The following is a 15283-nucleotide window of genomic DNA, read 5'->3' on the forward strand; positions in this document are numbered from 1 at the left end:
CAAAAGTTGTTGTCCAATTTGTCCTGAGTACGCTGACACCCCATTTGTGGGAGAAAACTACTGTATGGGCTCGCGTCGGGGCTCGGAATGGAAGTAGTGACGTTTTGGAATGCAGACTTTGATGGAATGGTCTGCGGGTGTCATGTGCGTTTGGAGAGCCCCTGATCTATCTAAACTATTGAAACTCCCCACAAGTGACCCCATTTTGGACACTAGACCCCCCACGGAACTTATCTAAATGTGTGGTGAGCACTTTGAACCCCCAAGTGCTTCACAGAAGTTTATAATGCCCGGGCATGAAAATAAAAAAATCATTTTTTTTTTCCACAAACATGATCAATTAGTCCCCAATTATTTTATTTTCCCAAGGGTAACAGGAGAAATTGAACCCCAAAAGTTGTTGTCCAATTTGTCGTGAGTACGCTGACACCCCATTTGTGGGAGAAAACTACTGTATGGGCACACATCGGGGTTCGGAAGGGAAGTAGTGACGTTTTGGAATGCAGACTTTGATGTAATGGTCTGCGGGTGTCATGTTGCCTTTGGAGAGCCCCTAATGTACCTAAACAGTGGAAACCCCCCACAAATGACCCCATTTTGGAAACTAGACCCCCTAAGGAACTTATCTAGATGTGTGGTTAGCACTTTGAACCCCCAAGGGCTTCACAGAAGTTTATAATGCCCGGGCATGAAAATAAAAAAATCGTATTTTTTCCACAAACATGATCAATTAGTCCCCAATTTTTTTATTTTCCCAAGGGTAACAGGAGAAATTGGACCCCAAAAGTTGTTGTCCAATTTGTCGTGAGTACGCTGACAAACCATTTGTGGGAGAAAACTACTGTATGGGCACACGTCGGGGCTCGGAAGGGAAGTAGTGATGTTTTGGAATGCAGAGTTTGATGGAATGGTCTGCGGGTGTCATGTGCGTTTGGAGAGCCCCTGATCTACCTAAACTATTGAAACTCCCCACAAGTGACCCCATTTTGGACACTAGACCCCCCACGGAACTTATCTAGATGTGTGGTGAGCACTTTGAACCCCCAAGTGCTTCACAGAAGTTTATAATGCCCGGGCATGAAAATAAAAAAATCATATTTTTTTCCACAAACATGATCAATTAGTCCCCAATTATTTTATTTTCCCAAGGGTAACAGGAGAAATTGAACCCCAAAAGTTGTTGTCCAATTTGTCCTGAGTACGCTGACACCCCATTTGAGGGAGAAAACTACTGTATGGGCACACGTCGGGGCTCGGAATGGAAGTAGTGACGTTTTGGAATGCAGACTTTGATGGAATGGTCTGCGGGTGTCATGTTTGTTTGGAGAGCCCCTAATCTACCTAAACTATTGAATCTTCCCACAAGTGACCCCATTTTGGACACTAGACCCCCCACGGAACTTATCTAGATGTGTGGTGAGCACTTTGAACCCCCAAGTGCTTCACAGAAGTTTATAATGCCCGGGCATGAAAATAAAAAAATCATTTTTTTTTCCACAAACATGATCAATTAGTCCCCAATTATTTTATTTTCCCAAGGGTAACAGGAGAAATTGAACCCCAAAAGTTGTTGTCCAATTTGTCCTGAGTACCCTGACACCCCATTTGTGGGAGAAAACTACTGTATGGGCACACGTCGGGGCTCGGAATGGAAGTAGTGACGTTTTGGAATGCAGACTTTGATGGAATGGTCTGCGGGTGTCATGTGCGTTTGGAGAGCCCCTGATCTACCTAAACTATTGAAACTCCCCACAAGTGACCCCATTTTGGACACTAGACCCCCCATGGAGCTTATCTAAATGTGTGGTGAGCACTTTGAACCCCCAAGTGCTTCACAGAAGTTTATAATGCCCGGGCATGAAAATAAAAAAATCATTTTTTTTTCCACAAACATGATCAATTAGTCCCCAATTATTTTATTTTCCCAAGGGTAACAGGAGAAATTGAACCCCAAAAGTTGTTGTCCAATTTGTCCTGAGTACCCTGACACCCCATTTGTGGGAGAAAACTACTGTATGGGCACACGTCGGGGCTCGGAATGGAAGTAGTGACGTTTTGGAATGCAGACTTTGATGGAATGGTCTGCGGGTGTCATGTGCGTTTGGAGAGCCCCTGATCTACCTAAACTATTGAAACTCCCCACAAGTGACCCCATTTTGGACACTAGACCCCCCATGGAACTTATCTAAATGTGTGGTGAGCACTTTGAACCCCCAAGTGCTTCACAGAAGTTTATAATGCCCGGGCATGAAAATAAAAAAATCATTTTTTTTTTCCACAAACATGATCAATTAGTCCCCAATTATTTTATTTTCCCAAGGGTAACAGGAGAAATTGAACCCCAAAAGTTGTTGTCCAATTTGTCGTGAGTACGCTGACACCCCATTTGTGGGAGAAAACTACTGTATGGGCACACATCGGGGTTCGGAAGGGAAGTAGTGACGTTTTGGAATGCAGACTTTGATGTAATGGTCTGCGGGTGTCATGTTGCCTTTGGAGAGCCCCTAATGTACCTAAACAGTGGAAACCCCCCACAAATGACCCCATTTTGGAAACTAGACCCCCTAAGGAACTTATCTAGATGTGTGGTTAGCACTTTGAACCCCCAAGGGCTTCACAGAAGTTTATAATGCCCGGGCATGAAAATAAAAAAATCGTATTTTTTCCACAAACATGATCAATTAGTCCCCAATTTTTTTATTTTCCCAAGGGTAACAGGAGAAATTGGACCCCAAAAGTTGTTGTCCAATTTGTCGTGAGTACGCTGACAAACCATTTGTGGGAGAAAACTACTGTATGGGCACACGTCGGGGCTCGGAAGGGAAGTAGTGATGTTTTGGAATGCAGAGTTTGATGGAATGGTCTGCGGGTGTCATGTGCGTTTGGAGAGCCCCTGATCTACCTAAACTATTGAAACTCCCCACAAGTGACTCCATTTTGGACACTAGACCCCCCACGGAACTTATCTAAATGTGTGGTGAGCACTTTGAACCCCCAAGTGCTTCACAGAAGTTTATAATGCCCGGGCATGAAAATAAAAAAATCATATTTTTTTCCACAAACATGATCAATTAGTCCCCAATTATTTTATTTTCCCAAGGGTAACAGGAGAAATTGGACCCCAAAAGTTGTTGTCCAATTTGTCCTGAGTACGCTGACACCCCATTTGTGGGAGAAAACTACTGTATGGGCACACGTCGGGGCTCGGAATGGAAGTAGTGACGTTTTGGAATGCAGACTTTGATGGAATGGTCTGCGGGTGTCATGTGCGTTTGGAGAGCCCCTGATCTACCTAAACTATTGAAACTCCCCACAAGTGACCCCATTTTGGACACTAGACCCCCCACGGAACTTATCTAGATGTGTGGTGAGCACTTTGAACCCCCAAGTGCTTCACAGAAGTTTATAATGCCCGGGCATGAAAATAAAAAAATCATATTTTTTTCCACAAACATGATCAATTAGTCCCCAATTATTTTATTTTCCCAAGGGTAACAGGAGAAATTGAACCCCAAAAGTTGTTGTCCAATTTGTCCTGAGTACGCTGACACCCCATTTGTGGGAGAAAACTACTGTATGGGCACACGTCGGGGCTCGGAATGGAAGTAGTGACGTTTTGGAATGCAGACTTTGATGGAATGGTCTGCGGGTGTCATGTGCATTTGGAGAGCCCCTAATCTACCTAAACTATTGAATCTTCCCACAAGTGACCCCATTTTGGACACTAGACCCCCCACGGAACTTATCTAGATGTGTGGTGAGCACTTTGAACCCCCAAGTGCTTCACAGAAGTTTATAACGCCCGGGCGTGAAAATAAAAAAAATCATTTTTTTCCACAAAAAGGATATTTTTGCCCCCAATTTTTTATTTTCCTAACGGTAACAGGAGAAATTGGACCCCAAAAGTTGTTTTGCAATTTGTCCTCAGTAGGCTGATACCCTACATGTGGGGGTAAAACACTGTTTGGGCGCATGGCAGAGCTTGGAAGGGAAGGAGCACCATTTGACTTTTTCAACTCAGAATTGGCTGGAATTGAGATCAGACGCCATGTTGCATTTGGAGAGCACCTGATGTGCCCAAACAGTGGAAACCCCCAATTCTAACTCCAACCCTAACGCCAACACACCCCTAACCCTAATCTCAACCCTAACCCTAGCCCTAACCCTAGCCCTAACCCTAACCCTGGCCCTAACCCTAGCCCTAGCCCTAACCCTAATGGGAAAATGGAAATAAATACATTTTCTTTTAATTTTATTATTTTTCCCTTACTAAGGGGGTGATAACGGGGGGTTTGATTTACTATTTATGGCGGGTTTTTGTTTTTGGCAGCTGTCGCACGCTAAAAGACGCTTTTTATTGTAAAAATAGTTTTTGCATCACCACATATTGAGAGCTATAATTTTTCCGGATTTTGACTCACTGAGTCATGTGAGGTCTTATTTTTTGCGGGACGAGTTGACGTTTTTATTGGTACCATTTTTGGGCACGTGCCATTTTTTGATCGCTTTTTATTCCGATTTTTGTGACGCAGAATGAACAAAAACCAGCGTTTCATGAATTTCTTTTGGGGGGATGCGTTTACACCGTCCCGCGTGCGGTAAAATTGATAAAGAGCTTTTATTCTTCGGGTCAGTATGGTTACAGCGATACCTCATTTAGGTCGATTTTTTATGTTTTGTTGGTTTTATGCAATGAAAACTATTTTATTTAAAAAATAATTATTTTTGTATCGCTTTATTCTGCAAGCTATAACGTTTTTATTTTTTCGCTGACGATGCTGTATTGTGGCTGGTTTTTTGCAGGACAAGATGACGTTTTCAGCGGTACCATGGATATTTATATGCGTCTTTTTGATCGCGCGTTATTGCACTTTTTGTTTGGCGGTATGATAATAACTCATTATTTTTTGCTTCGTTTTTTATTTTTATTTTTTAAGGGGTTCGCTAAAGGGGTTAACTAATGGGATAGTTTTATAGGGCAGGTCGTTACGGACGTGGCGATACCTAATATGTGTACTTTTATTGTTTTGTTTTGTTTTTATTTCCAAAAAATGGATTTATTGGGGGAATATTATTTTTTTTCTAACTTATTTGGCGATTTTTTAAAAATTATTTTAACACTTTTTTTTTTTAACTTTATTACATAGTCCCAGGTGGGACATCACTGTCCTGTGACAGATCACTGATCTGTCACATCACAGATCACTGTGACAGATCAGCAATCTGTCACAGGCAGTTCTGCAGACTTCCTCATGCCTGCGCTTTGCAGGCACTGAGGAAGTCAGCTCCCTACAGGCCCCCGAAGGCCCCCGTCGCCATCTTGGATTCGGGGGCCTGTAGGGAAAGAGTCCCCCGCAGCAGCGCTGCACATTGCGCTGCCGTGGGGGGCTCAGGGAAGCACAGAGGGAGCCCCCTCCCTGCCGATGCTTCCCTTTAACCCCCGGTACACCGTGATCATGTTTGATCGCGGTGTGCAAGGGGTTAACGTGTCGGGGGCGGTCCGTGACCGCCCCTGACACATATGCAAATTAACTTGGCACACACACGTGGAGATGCAAGTGACAATGAAATTTAATAAGTGCAGTACATACAGTAAACGTTTCGGTCAATAATGACCTTCGTCATTGTACTATATACTGTACTGAATGTATATGATTAATAGGGCCATCTGTCCGCAGGTAACTGTGACTAGGTATAATGGACTGGTTCTCCGTAGGAGGTTTAAGCGATGTGAGGGCATATGGACGCGGTTTCCACCGCTTGTCATCTGTGCTGCATGCCCCTGACACATAGTGCCGGGTGTCAGCTGTGATAATCAGCTGACACCCGGCCGCGATCAGCGGCGCTCACCATGTGGGCGCCGCTGATCGCGGTAGACGTACTATCCCGTCCATGGGCACAGGGGCCCGGGTCCCATGGACGGGATAGTACGTCTCATGTCAGGAAGGGGTTAATACATCATAGAATTGTATTTGCCTTTTTTGCTGCTGCATCACACTGTTGGCTCATGTTCAGTCTGTGATCTATTAGTATACCCAAGTCTTTTTCTCATGTGCTGTTGCTTAGCCATATTCCTCCCATTCTGTATATGCTTTTCTCATTTTTATTGCCCACTGCTCCCATATGTAGTACTTTGCATTTTTTTCCTGTTAAAAACCATTCTGTTAGTTGCTGCCCACTGCTCCAGTTTATTTATATCTTTTTGAATCTTCTCTCTCTCTTCTAGTATTAGCTATCTCTCTTAGCTTTATGTCATCAGCAAATTTAATCAGTTTAACATCAGTTCCTTCATCTAAATCATTGATAAAGATGATGAACAATAAAGGGCCCAGGACAGAGCCCTGTGGTACGCCACTTGAGACATTCTTCCAACTGGATGTGCAGTCATTTACGACCACCCTTTTTGTCACTAAGCCAGTTATGAATCCACCTAACAGTTGCCTTGTCCATTCCATACTTAGTCATTTTTTTCAATGAGGATTGTGTGAGATACTTTGTCAAATGCTTTGCTGAAGTCAAGATATACTATATCTACAGCATTTCCCTGATCCATACAGTCAGTGATTCTGTTACAGAAGGAAATTAAGGTAGTCTGACATGACTTATTAGTTACAAACCCATGCTGACTCTGTTTAATCACTTCATTCTTGTCCAGGTACTTACATACCTGTTGTTTAATAATTTGTTCAAAGATCTTTCCTGGTATAGATGTCAGACTCACCGGCCTATAGTTCCCTGGGTCCACCTTCTTCCTTTTTTGAAGATAGGAACAACATTTGCTCTTCTCCAGTCTTCTGGGACTTCTCCTGTGCTCCAAGAATTTTCAAAGATTATTGTGAGTGGTTTAAAAATTTCTTCTGCTATCTCCTTCAGTAATCTGGGGTGTACTTCATCTGGACCTGGAGACTTGAATTCATTTAGGTTAGCTAAGTGTTTCCTCACTATCTTTCTGTTTATAGATATCCTGGATTCTTCTATTCCCTTATTAGGACAGTGAACATCAGCTGATGTTACATTCCCTTTCTGAGAGAAAGCAGATGCAAAATAGGAATTTAAAAGTTCTGGCTTCTCAACATCGTGTCTTACCATTTCATCATTTTCATCCTATAAAAATCCTATAGCATCCATGACTTTTCTTTTACTTTTGACTTATCCCCGAAATCCTTTTTATTGCTTTTGATGTCTCCTTGCAAGCTTTATTTCATTGTCAGCTTTATCAATCTGATTCGTGCCCTGCAGGTTCTGCAGACAGCATTATATTCTTCTTTAGATATGCCTCTCTCTTTCCATTTGATAAACATTTCTTTCTTCCTTTTTAGCATGTGTTTACGTTCTGTGTACAACCATCCTGGTTCCTTAAATTCTTACTATTTACCTCTTTTCAGAATTGTTAACGATTGTGCTTTGAGAATCTCATTTTTCAAGATTTCCCATCCTTCCTGGACATTTTTGTCATTAAGAATATCCAGCCATTGGATCCCTCCAATTCTCTTTCTGAGTCCCTTAAAATCTGCCTTTCTAAAATCTAACCATGACGTCTCTGTCTTCCATGTCTTCCGCCTCTAATTATCCAAAATTCTAAAACAGCATGGTCGCTACCTCCTAGGGTCCCAGCCACTCCTACCTCCTTAACCATTTCCTCCCTGTTTATAAGGATTAGATCCAAGGTAGCAGATCCCCTGGTTTTCTCCCTTACCTTTTGGAAGATAAAGTTGTCAGCAAGAGAGGATAAGAATTTCCTTGACCTGTTAGTTTTGCCTGAGAGAGATTCCCAACAAATGTCTGGAAAATTGAAATTTTCCATGACAAATATGTCATTTTTTTGGAGAACTTGGCCATTTGATGCATAAAGAGTTTATCCATATCTTCAGCTTGCACAGGCGGCCTATAGTAAATGCCTATAATGGTGTCCTTTCCATTGTTCTATCCTTGTATTCTTACCCAAACAGTTTCCACAGAACTCCCAGTCTCTGAAGCTTCAATCTCTGTGCAGATATGTGCTTTTCTAACATACAATGCGACACCTCCTCCTTGTTTATCAAGTCTGTTTCTTGCAAATAAGTTTTATCCTTCTAGCCTTGTATTCCATTCATGTGTATCGTTCCACCAAGTTTCACTGATTCAATGACATCATATTTCTTTTCCTGCGTTAGTAGTTCCAATCCTCCTTGTTTGTTGCCCTTGCTTTGTGCATTTGTATAGAAACAATTTAGTTTGTGATTGGTTTCTCTTTCTTCAATATTTTTATTATTTAGATTTCTTTGTCTTTGTTCTTCCCTTCCACTTCTAATAGCAGAATTCTCAATAGTATTTGAGAGGTGGATGGCTTTTTCTGGCCTTTTGCTTCCCTTTCCACATTGTTCTAGTTTAAAGCTCTCCTTATAAGTGTAGCAAGGCAACTTCCAAATACATGTTTTCCAGTCTTCGTAAGGTGCACCCCATCTCTAGCAAGTAGTCCATCGTATAGGTAATTCACTCCGTGATCCAGAAATCCAAATTCTTGCTGATGGCACCATCAACGTAGCCAGTTGTTCACCTGCAGAATCTTATTTCACCTCCTTGGTCCATGGCCATCCACTGGGAGGATGGAAGAGAAGACCACCTGCGCTCCCAGTTCTTTCACTTTTTTACCTCTTTCTTACCTCTTTCAAAGTCACTGCAGATGGTTTCCAGGTCATTTCTCGCAGTGTCCTTTGTCCCCACATGTATTAGCAGGAATGTGTAGTCATCTGTAGGTCTGAAGAGTCCTGATATCCTGTCGGTCACATCTTTAATTTTTGCACCTGGAAGACAGCACTTTTTTCTTGAGGTTATATCCGGTCTGCAGATAGTGGAATCTGTTCCTCTCAACAGGGAATCCCTCATGACGACAAGTCTCCGTTTCTTCTTCACAACATTTTTCTTTCTCCATCCAGGAAGACTCTGAAGGCATACAAGGTTGTTGTTAGTTGGCAAAGTCTTATCCTGATGTATTTCTTCATCATTCTCCTGCGTAAGAGCCTGGTACTGGTTTCTGAGCAGTATGGGTGCTGACTGCCTCCTGATCCTCCTGCTTCTCTGGGTCACATGCTTCCATTCTTCTGTTTCTTCAGGTGCACTTCGAATTTCTTCTCTTTCTGTATCATGAAGAGATAATTCTGCTCTGTCTAAGAACTCTTAACCTTCCTTAATTATTTTCAATGAAGCTAACCTCTCTTCTAGATTTTGCAACTTTTCCTCCAACAGGGACACAAGCTTGCATTTCTGGCATGTGAAGTTTGGCTTTTCCACTGGTAAATCTGTGAACATGTAAATAGACAGCAACTAAAAGAGGACTCAAATCCTCCAAAAATACAAAAGACAGCAGAAAAAAAGGCAGCAATGTATTTACCTGCCTAGGCCTCCAGCCAAATGCACATCAGGGTGCAGCAGGCCCATGTGGTTAAGATGGCAGTAACACAGGTGCAAAAATACTGATGAGACAGCCACTCACTACCTACCAATCCATGGAGGGGGTGGCCGCTTAGTATATGATTGCACAATGAGGACTTGTATGTAGCACTGATCACACAGTGGAAATGCACAGCATCCAGGTTACCAGCCTATTAGTGACGCCCTTCTATTAGATCAGGCGGGCTGCCCAGCGCTATCAAGATGCATCTCATGTGAACAGGCAGCACAGTTTACAAGACAATGGGCCTAGCTGCACCCTGATATTAAAGTGCAAAAAAAAAAAAAACACATGAAATATGTGAGGTATTAGTCGATCATCAGTATTTTTGCACCTGTGTTACTGCCATCTTAACCACATGGGCCTGCTGCACCCTGAAGTGCATTTGGCTGGAGGCCTAGGCAGGTAAATATATTGCTGCCTTTTTTCTGCTGTCTTTTAAATCTGTGAACATGTAGCAAGAAATGCAGCTCACCAAATGGCTCCTGGCCTCTTCCATGTCCTTATTGTTAAAGAGATATCAAAGTGGTGAAAAATGTGCATGGTTTACTGATGTCCCCCTTTCAGCTGCAACTGCCAAAATCCAGTGTTCTTTGAGCTCGCGGAGACTGTTTAATTTAACAAGTATACTCCTCGCAGGGAGAAAACAGGGAAAACAGTATAAAGGAACACAGGGTATGCAACTCAGGGGAAATGGGTGTGAAGAATAGAGTAGGAAGTTCAAGAATAGCAAACTTATCAGTCCGACGACTTCAGAATGCGGTTAGTTCAGGATGTGGACGTTGGCACCAAAGCAGTGGTGCGTAAGGGGTCCGGTATGGTCCTGGAAAAGATGGGGTCCTGGATCCTCGCTGCAGCGGTGATTCCTCGTAGTCCGGTGTAGTCCTGGAAAAGATGATGTCTTGGCTCCTGGTGGCAACAGTGAATCCTTGTGGTCCGGTCGGTGATCAATGTGTCAGGAAACGACGAGCCGGACAGAGCACAGTCTTTTTCCCTGTGAGCATACAGGGACAACTCGATTCAGGTACGAAGGGAAACCTCTCACAGTGGGTGTCCCAATTCTTCCGTCAGTGCATGCGCACGTTTATGTCCTGACTGGGCGCCCTGTCACTCACGGTCAGCGATGTCAGCTGGGACCAGGTACGATGTTGTCGTTAGTCTCTGTTAGCAGCTTTTAGCCTCTGCTGGTTTAGGTCTGCTCTGGCAGTTGGCATTTTTGCAGAAGCCCAGACACTGCTCTCCTGCGCGCTGCATGTTTCTGCGGCAACTAACTGATTTCCCGTGCACTGTGACCCTTTTATCTTAGCCACGCCCCCTACTTCTAGGTGTAGAGGTTGGTACAGGGATTTATGCTTTCCCAGTGAAACCTGGGTGACAGTCTTGACAGTTCCGGATCCGTCATGGAGTAGGTAGGCCTGGTCCGGGTCTTCTCCTTACATTCTCCCTGCTGGCACCAGGTGGCCAGCTCACAGGAGACACGAGTGAGTGTGTCTGCAAGAACGTGCAAAGCGTGGACACAGGGACACGCAGGGCACAGGACTTACAGGGCGAGTGTACGGAGCTGTGGCTCCCCTGAAGCTCAGTCGCCACAGAGGTACTGCACCTTCTCCTAAGGTGTAGTGCCCCACCACCTAGGTAAGTTGGGAACTCCTTTCCACACTCCAACACCTGCACCCCACACACAGGATAGTTCAGCAGGACCACATTGCGGCTCCATGTTTAGAGGGTAGCAGAGCACCTTTCGTGGGTCCTTGCTTCGTAACACGAGATGTGCTGGGAGGTGGGTGGAGTTGAGATATATAAAAGGTTGGGAAGGTTTAGAATTACAGGTTCAGTCTGGAGGGTCAGTATGACAGGAGGTCAGAGAGGAAGGAAGCAACTCAGGAGGAGTGGGGATCCCTGGAAGAAGGAATGGAGGAAGGAGTGCTGCAGCTGCCTCAGTGACCTGAGCCAGCTGGCACGGGAAAGGAACAGAAGGAGAAAGACGTAGAACTGCAACCTAAGCTTCCATAAGAGAGAGAAGGAACAGTGCGGAACGAAGGAGTAGGAGAACAGAGAGGAGTTGTGGGTTGGAAGAGGAACCCTGCCTATAGGTTCTCAGCGCAAGGCCCGGTCCCCGAGGTTGTATGGACACTTATGGTTCTGCATCAGACACCGGTGGAGTAGTTGGCTGTAAATGCACTACTCCCATCTAAGACTTGGGGCACAACAGCAACTGAATAGAGAGCCAGGTGTTGTGAGCTCATTTTCTCGTTCACTTTTGATGTCCGATGAACTCCCTCTGCTGGTGAAAGGAGGTGGTGAAACTGATTTGGATGGGAGAAACCTGGCACCTGAACAGGTGGATTGCGATTGGACATCCAGAATCTCTGAGTGGATATAAGGCAGCCGACGCCCTGTAGGGTTGCTGGTGATTTCTCTGCTCTGAGCATCTGGCCTCCAGTTCAGTTCCTGTCTTCTAAAGCTAAGTTTTGCTCTGTTATTGTTCCATGAGATTTTGCCTGATTTGCTTAGTTTTGTGTTCTGCCAGCCCCGGCTGGGGCTCTGCTGAATTTCCATTTTTGTCCCTCATCGGTTAAATCTCTTTTGCTCTGTCTTCAGAATATATCGGAGTGCTGATATAGGGATTTTGAAGTCTAGTGACTTCGGGGCCTTTTTTCCTATCAGACGTGTTGGGACATTTTTGGTAGGGTTTTTGCGGATTGCAGCCAGCATCTTTTCTGTCCTTTCCTATCTAGTTAGTTGGGCCCCATCGTTTTCTCTGCCTGTCTTTCTGTCTGTGTTTGTGTTTTCATTTGTTTTCACCGACAATACATGTTGGGGGCTGTCTATTGCTTTGGGGTCTGCTCTGGGGCAGTTTAGATTTCCCCTTTCTTTCTTTAGGCTTATTTAGTTCTCCGGCTGTGAAGAGGCATCTAGGACCACCCTAGGAATGCTCCACGGCTACTGTTAGTTGTTGTGAATAGGATCAGGGGTCTGCAATCCGCTAGCTACCAACCTCTCCGGTTTTCTGGACTTAGCTTGCATTTTTGTTTTTTCCTCCTCCGGTGACTCATTCATAACAGCCAGGACTCCAGAGAAGAGAGTCCCCGAGAGAGGCTACAGCTGTCTGCCATACAAGTAGAGTTGTTAGGAACATCTGACAGGAGGAACTTCAGAGTACCACGGTACTGGAGCTCTTCACACTAAAAGGCGCAATAGAGGAGTCGTTCAGGAGAGGTACATGTTGGCGGAGTGTTGGAGAGGAGAATCCTGACTTGCCCGGGAGGTTGATTGAGTCTCTATGCCGGAGGACATGGCACGGAGGCAGGTACCAGTGTGTACCACGAACTGTGAGTAAAGCTTTGGAACTGCAAGCCCTGGTGTCTTCCATTCATTTGTGCGCCAACACCGTCAGCACCGCTACATCTGGGTACCAACATTCCTCACACCGCCTGCGCCTATACACTGCCCTTGGGTTACAGCTTCACCTGTGGGGAGCTACACCATCTATGCTGCAACACACCATCAGCCCCAGAGGATCTGCACGCAGCGTTGGCTTAACATCTTGCTTGCCAAACACCACAGGTGGCGTCACGAACTATCACATAAACTATATCACAAACCATCATTGATTTGGGCACCCAGGGCCATGGACCGGGTCACTGCCGCTGTGACACCTTTCCCCCTGACACCGGCCAGTACAGAGTACCCCACAGCCCTGGGAGGGCGACCCAGAGGCACGGAGAATACAAGACAATACAAGGCATGTACACGGGAGTGTGCTAGATACAGGATAGTGCAAGGCGGATACACGAGAGCACATATGGTGTGCACAGACAAGCACGCTCGGGTGCGAGCAAAGCAGGGCGTGTGCAAAGGAGCATGTCAGAGTACTGAGTTAGACAGAGCATGCGCAGAGAAGCACACCAGAGTGCAAGGCTAGGCAGAAGGTGTGCCAGGAGGCACAGCAGAGCATAGAGCAGAATACAGGAACAGAGCGTGTGCCAAGAGGCACGACAGAGCACAAGGCAGAATACAGGAACAGAGCATGTGCCAGGAGGCACAACAGAGCACAAGGCAGAATACAGAAACAGAGCGTGTGCCAGGAGGCACAACAGAGCACAATGCAGAATACAGGAACTGAGCATGTGCCAGGAGGAACAACAGAGCATAAGGCAGAGGACCCGAATACAGCGCACAGCCAGGCAAGGACAAGGCAGACCAAGCCAGGAAGTACAACAATAATCAGGCACCTACCATAGGAAGAGGTAGCCTGATATAGCACATGATCACTTGGACTTCCGGGTCAGTTCCTACAGGACCATAGAGGACTTCCGGGTTAGGTTCTCCAGGACCATAGAGAGAATGGCTGCATGAAGAGCAGAGATGGGCGTGCACTCACGCTGGGCATAAGCGTCCAGCCAAAGGACCCAGTATAGGAGGTGCGTGTCCTAGAAAACAGGCCCCCTGGTCTGAGTGTATCTTCTTCGGACAGCTGTACACCAGGATAAAGTTTTTACAGATGACATAGGCCACGGACTCCGCAGGTTGGTCTCGGGTAGGAGTCACAATGGCAAATTTGGTGAAATGATCCACCATTACCAAGCAGTGTTCATACCCTTGATGGGCCGGCCCAATTGTCAAATAGTCGATCATCAAGACCTCCAGTGCGGCCGAGGTCACAATAGTTTGTGTGGGGGCCCTCTGTTCCGGGGGTTTGGACAATTCACAGCTTCTACAATGTTGACACACTTCTACCTTCATCTTCAGCAAGGGATGATAAACTAATTTCTGTAGCCATTGATAGGTCTTCTCTTGGCTGAAATGTGCTCCTTTTTCGTGTGCCTCCACGGCCACTTTGTGTAATAGAGCCTTAGGAACCCATAAGTGATGGATAGGGCTCGCTGTAGTTGAATTTCCCTGTACAACAGGAATCCATTCATTAGGTTAATCTCTCCCATTGTTGAAGAATTTGTAGAGCCCCAGGAGACAGGGCCTACCTCTCATTCTTGCTAGGCAGATGTTTGTGGGCCACCCACTGCCGAATTTGTGCAAGCTCTCCATCTTCCTGTTGTATACACACCCACTCATCCCAAGGCTGTCCCAATACACTTTCCTGGGCTCCGCTTTTACCTGTTCCTACGTGACTGACAAAGTCCTGGAAGGACTCCGGAATCCAGGAACCTCTTCAGCCTCAAGTTTTTTGTCTCGGCTAGGACCAGGCTTCTCATGTGTCACTCTGGACAACGTATCCGCGTGAGTGTTTTCAGCTTCCCTTCTGTAGGCGATTTTATACTGGTATTTAGCCATTCTTGCGACCAACCGTTGTTCCAGGGCCCCTAACTTGGCATTTTCCTGGTGGGTCAGTGGGTTGTTGTCAATGCGCACCAGAACTTCAGACCACGACAGGTATTCCACAAACTTTTCCGTCATAGCCTACACTAACTCCAGCAGCTCCAACTTGAACGAACTGTAGTTGTCCAGATTCTGTTCGGATTCATGAGGAGAATGACTCGCCTAAGCAATCACTCGCTCCTTCCTGTCCTGAACCTGCCACAATACAGCTCCTAGTCCATGCAAGCTTCCATCAGTATGTAGAACGAATGGCCGAGAGAAGTCAGCGTAGGCCAGGATGGGTGCTTCTTTTAAAGCCACTTTCAAGGCTTGAAATGCTTTCTCCTGCCATTCTCCCCACTAGATTTCCCGGTTTTTGGCTGTAGACGGAACTCTTGTAAGCAGCTCTAATGATGGATTCACGATGCAAGTGAAGTCTTTCACAAACCGTCAATAGTACCCGGTTATTCCCAGAAAAAACTGGAGATCCTTGACAGTCTTCAGGATGGGCCAATCTTGCACTGCTGCAATCTTCTC

General features: G+C 45.4%; 1 protein-coding gene across 1 annotated transcript in view; it reads right to left on the bottom strand.

Annotated features, from left to right (window-relative positions):
- The window catches only part of LOC141088899 (uncharacterized), a 55759-nt gene extending 40914 nt beyond the window's left edge, over positions 1-14845 (bottom strand). The window contains exons 1-2 of the mRNA XM_073575122.1: positions 14561-14845; positions 14171-14332 (exon numbers count right to left, since the gene is read on the bottom strand). Of these exons, the coding sequence (XP_073431223.1) occupies positions 14171-14332; positions 14561-14845 (447 nt within the window). The remainder of the gene's footprint in view (positions 1-14170; positions 14333-14560) is intronic.
- Between the last annotated feature and the right edge of the window lie 438 nt (positions 14846-15283).

Source organism: Dendrobates tinctorius, unplaced genomic scaffold (assembly GCF_039654945.1).
Source record: "Dendrobates tinctorius isolate UK_male_01 unplaced genomic scaffold, ASM3965494v1 ptg000043l, whole genome shotgun sequence".
Lineage (NCBI taxonomy): Eukaryota > Metazoa > Chordata > Amphibia > Anura > Dendrobatidae > Dendrobates > Dendrobates tinctorius.